The 4,681-nt window shown below is 41.6% G+C and overlaps 1 protein-coding gene across 1 annotated transcript; it reads left to right on the forward strand.

The window, feature by feature from the left end:
* The first annotated feature begins 159 nt into the window (after positions 1–159).
* KCTD7 (potassium channel tetramerization domain containing 7) lies at positions 160–4,302 on the forward strand. Its single transcript, XM_009864327.1, has 4 exons — positions 160–349; positions 1,122–1,291; positions 2,962–3,140; positions 3,639–4,302. The coding sequence occupies exons 1-4, from the start codon at positions 206–208 to the stop codon at positions 4,013–4,015; spliced, it is 870 nt and encodes a 289-aa protein (XP_009862629.1). The 5' UTR covers positions 160–205; the 3' UTR covers positions 4,016–4,302.
* Positions 4,303–4,681: the final 379 nt, after the last annotated feature.

Here is a 4,681-nt window from a genome sequence, read left to right on the forward strand (position 1 = left end):
TTGTTTCTCAGCACGACAGTCGTGCCGCTGGCTCTGAGTCATTTCCCAGTCATAACCGTGCCCTTGTAAATGATCGCAGTGAAGCCTTGCCTCGCCACGTGATCTGCAGCTGGTGGGGAGAGCGCCGGAGTAATTTGGGTCTCGTTTCCCATTCAGCACTGCCACGGCCGCCTACCCAGCAGACCTGCTTCCGAGAGCCAGAGGGATGGTGGTAGTTACGGGGCAAAACAAAGTGAGTGGAAACCCGGACGATGCCATGTCGAGCTCGGACGCAGAGGATGAGTTCCAAGAGCCAGCCACTCCTACTGCGACCCAGGCAGGACAAGCACTACCTCTGCTTCCTCAGCAGGTAAGAGCTCTCCGGTACCGCTCACCTGATAAGGTCCGGTTATTGCAGCACGTACTGATCAGGTGCCAAAGAATTCAGGGTTTCTTCGTTGGGAGTATTTATAGATATCCAGTTCAGTTTCAATTAGCAGCTAAATAGTTGAATAGAGCTAAGTCTTTGAATTATACTTCAGTAGCTTGGCAGCGTTTCTCAGAATTTCCATCCCTGTTTGGACTGGGTGAATACAACTCAGTGTTTATTCTGGTACCAAGGCACCTTAAGGTGTGATATTAAGATTTTGGGCCTGCTGTAAACCCAATGTAAATACAGAATCGCTGGGGTTTTGTCAGTGTACCGTATAGTACAGTAGTGTAAAGGGAGCAGTAGAGTAACAGCTGAGCGCAGGTCCCAAGGTTGGCCTCAGATTTCCTGCCTTTTGCGTGTGTTTAAGGATGGGGAGAGTTTTTGTCTTCTTTTTTCTTTCCCCAAAAGAGCCAAGAGGAGGCATTCATGCTTTTAATGAATATCTGGTATTAAATCTGGGTGATCACTGCTGCTTCAGATTTCCAACTAAAATCAAAACGTTCACTGGTTACACTCAGAAGCCAAAATATTCAAGTCGTTGGCTCTTCATCTTCACTGTTTTGTGGTGGCAGGCCAGGAAGGAAGCAGTTGTCAAACCAAATTTTGCCACAGTGGCCAGCGCTGTCTTCTAGGAGTTGTAACCCTTTTGGCCTGAACATATCTGCAAAGGATCAGAGGCTTATTTCTGATGAGGTGTTTGCTTTTGCAGTTTCCAGAAGTTGTTCCACTCAACGTAGGAGGCATGTATTTTACAACAAGACTGTCAACGCTGAGGCGTTACGAGGACACGATGTTGGCAGCTATGTTCAGCGGAAGGCACTATATTCCAACAGATGCTGAAGGCAGATACTTTATTGACAGAGATGGAACCTACTTTGGGTATGTAGTGACCTCAGTTTAGAAGTTGTTACTGAAGAAAATTACCTTTAAAGAAAAATTAGTTGTAATATTTTGTTTTTCTTCTAGACAAATCCTATTTGTGTAGTAGGTAAATGTGACTGGCTGGCATCCATGCCTTCTGAACATCTCAAGAAAAGGGTACATTGCAATTAAAAATCTACTTGTTTTGTTCTTACAGGCTTAGGGTTTTACAGTGGGAAAAGAAAAAAAAGAGTAATGTTCTGAATTTGTACATTGTCTCCTCTAAAGTATATCCTTCAAGGTATCAAGCTGGTTTTATGTTTTAAAAGAGAACATATTTGGCATTGCTTTTCATAGGAGGCTCCTTTTTACAGCACCTTTTAAATTTGTATTGCAGTATTTATGATAAAGAGGGAATGGAAGGAATGCACCTAGATTTCTGAAACAGTTGGAGGTACAATGTTTTCAGTGTTTGGACAGGATAACTGGTAAAAAAGCACAAGCCTCAAAGAATTTCTGTAAATTATTTTTGCTGGTAGTGCCATATCCTTCACCTTCAGGATTCCTTCTTACATGTTTAGCTTTTGTTTGGTTTTTAATTAAACTAACCGTGATCTTACAAATAGTCTGTCTGAGTTGTTGGTGTGAGATTGCTAGAAAAGGTGAGCGGTCGTCATGGGTTAAGGTCTTTTCCCAAAGCACACTTTGCGATTTAACTGAAATTTCTTGTTCCTCCTTTGTAGTCATTTCCCTAATTTCTCTTGCTCCTCCTTTGTAGACATTTCCTTAATCTCTTCAGTAGAGGAGGAGGAAGTTATTTTCAGAGCACATTTGGATTATACCATAATCTGGGACAGAAATAGATTAAGCCACTGTATTTATTGGAAAATAATTGTTTCTTTGCATTTGGCAATTTGGAAGTGTCTGCCGCTGTTTTGGAAAATCAGTTTATTTGTGAAGTTATCGATCTGACCTGAAAATACGCTGGAACAGAGAGCCGAGTCAGCACGTGCTCGGCTTGTTGACTGACTAGCGAAGATTACAGTAATGCTTGTATTATTTGATATGGTCAGTAGTTTTGTGGGTTAATGCTTATAAAGTGATTTCTATCCTTGTTAAAAAAATCAGTAGCGTAACAGCGTTTCAGAACTACAAGAAAATGTTCTCTCTCATTACTACTGCTCCTACTATTATTTTTGCTACTACTACACGTGTATATAGCCCTGATCCTGGGCAGAGAGCACTCCTTAGCCAGCCGTTCAGCTAGAGCCCTGGTGCTGTGTGGGCTAAAATGTCCAGGCAGGTGTTTCTCTAGGAAAATGGAAAAGATGATTTTGACACAGACCTGAATTTGAAGTACAGGGCACTATGGCCTCTTTCCCGTGAAGTGCTGTGTCCTCTTCAAAGTGGTTACTCCACCTTGAACTCCTTGTTTAAAATACGATATTTTTTTGAGTGAGGTTTGACATTAACAGAGGCAAAATGTGAAATGATGACTTGGAAACTTGAAAGTGACAAATGCTTTTAAAGGCATATGTTGGAAATATGACTCACGTTTATTTCAGTTACTATCTAAGCCTAAGGACTTCTATCTCAATAGAATAAACAACTATCCAGCCTTTCCTCTCCTTCCCAGCTGCAACAGTTTTGGCAGAAATGTGTTAATAATATTTTTGCCCTTTTTTTAGAGACATACTTAACTTTCTACGATCTGGTGACCTGCCACCAAGAGAACGAGTGAGGTCAGTTTACAAGGAAGCTCAATATTATTCCATAGGACCATTGCTAGACAATCTGGAGGATATCCAGCCTCTTAAAGGAGAAAAAGTTAGACAAGCTTTCCTGGGCCTAATGCCATATTACAAAGGTAAATAAACAAAGTAGTACTGACTGTTTCTTCTAGGTGATTCAAGTCGCGTACGTGGTGCTCTCAGGTCTGCTGTCAGTTTTCAAACTAGCTCCTCTGTACAGGAGAAGTTCCTTCCGTACCGTTCATGCTCTTTAGATCTCCGCGGTCTCCACGTCAGGTTTGTTCCTGCTGCATCCAAGGGTGTGGATTTTTACACCGTCTTAAAAGGGAGCAAGATCTAGGCCATGGCATGCCAAGCTTATTAAACAAGAAGGTTTCTCTGCCTCTGCATTTGTCCTGTTAGGACCTGCAGCTGAATAAATTTGGGCCTACAGTAAGGACACCAAGTTCACAAGATAACTGAGATTGATTTAATTGCTATATAGCTAGCTACATACAGCTTCCTGTTAACTAACTTATTAAATGCTGCAGTAATATCGTTCACATGAAATAATCACATTCATTTTCTTTTACTAGGTGGTTCGTCGTTCTTTTCAATGTTTTCTTGTTTTTTAGATCATTTGGAACGGATAATCGAAATAGCGAAGCTTAGAGCTATGCAAAGAAAAGCAAGATTTGCCAAATTGAAGGTCTGCGTCTTCAAAGAAGAGATGCCTATCACTCCCTACGAATGCCCCCATTTCAATTCCTTGCGGTTCGAAAGGAGTGAAAGTGAGACAAAGCTGTTTGAGCATCACTGCGAAGTGGATGTGTCGTTCGGGCCCTGGGAGGCGGTGGCTGATGTGTACGATCTCCTGCACTGTATCGTGACAGACCTGTCTGACAGAGGGATAACTGTGGATCATCAGTGTATTGGGGTGTGTGATAAACACCTCATCAATCACTATTACTGCAAGCGCCCCATCTATGAATTCAAGATTACTTGGTGGTGAGTTATTTTGCCCAGAACGGTGCAGGGGATGAAAGGACTTTCTGGACGACAGTTGCTTCGAATATTTTCGCAGCGTGTCTCTGGAAATGCGTTGCTGCTATGTTTTGGAATCACTCTGCTGAAACGTGGGCTAACGCTTGGCTGCTCAGCACAGGGGAGCCTGTTACGGAGGTTGAAAAACCTCTGAAATCTCGAAAAACCAGCCTGAAACGAGACTGTTGGCTCAGGTACCTTAACGAGGCACAAAACAAAATCACCTCATGGGAATTACGGAGAGGAGTGTCTAACAGCTGTTAAAAGGTGCCACCGACCACGTGGCTTTAGTGTCGTAGTCCACAAAATGGATATTGCAAATCTCACCTGCGTTATTATAAAGCCAGGGTGCTAATAATGCTGACGTAACGTGGTTGAATTTTACCCGCTTAGAAATATTTTAGTCACTACTTAAACTTACCACTTTATAAAATTGAGTAATACCCAGCACAGAGATTCTGAAAATGTAATTTTGATGTAATAGATCATTTAAACAACAACAAAAAGTATTCCCTATATTGTCATCACGATTAAGCTGTATTTCTTTTTTAATTAAGAATCTGCGTTGTGATTATAATATTATATTTCAATTATTTCCATTGTTGTAAAAAGTAATAGCAGATTTGGAATATAT

The sequence above is a fragment of the Apaloderma vittatum genome, unplaced genomic scaffold (genome assembly GCF_000703405.1).
Source record: "Apaloderma vittatum isolate BGI_N311 unplaced genomic scaffold, ASM70340v1 scaffold45110, whole genome shotgun sequence".
NCBI classification, from domain to species: domain Eukaryota; kingdom Metazoa; phylum Chordata; class Aves; order Trogoniformes; family Trogonidae; genus Apaloderma; species Apaloderma vittatum.

Bases quoted from the DNA above. Each gene is read 5' to 3' on its own strand.
- KCTD7 (XM_009864327.1), top strand. From the start codon at position 206: ATGGTGGTAGTTACGGGGCAAAACAAAGTGAGTGGAAACCCGGACGAT. The intron at 350-1,121 runs GTAAGAGCTCTC...TTGCTTTTGCAG, and splicing joins TACCTCTGCTTCCTCAGCAG to TTTCCAGAAGTTGTTCCACT. The intron at 1,292-2,961 runs GTATGTAGTGAC...CCCTTTTTTTAG, and splicing joins AGAGATGGAACCTACTTTGG to AGACATACTTAACTTTCTAC.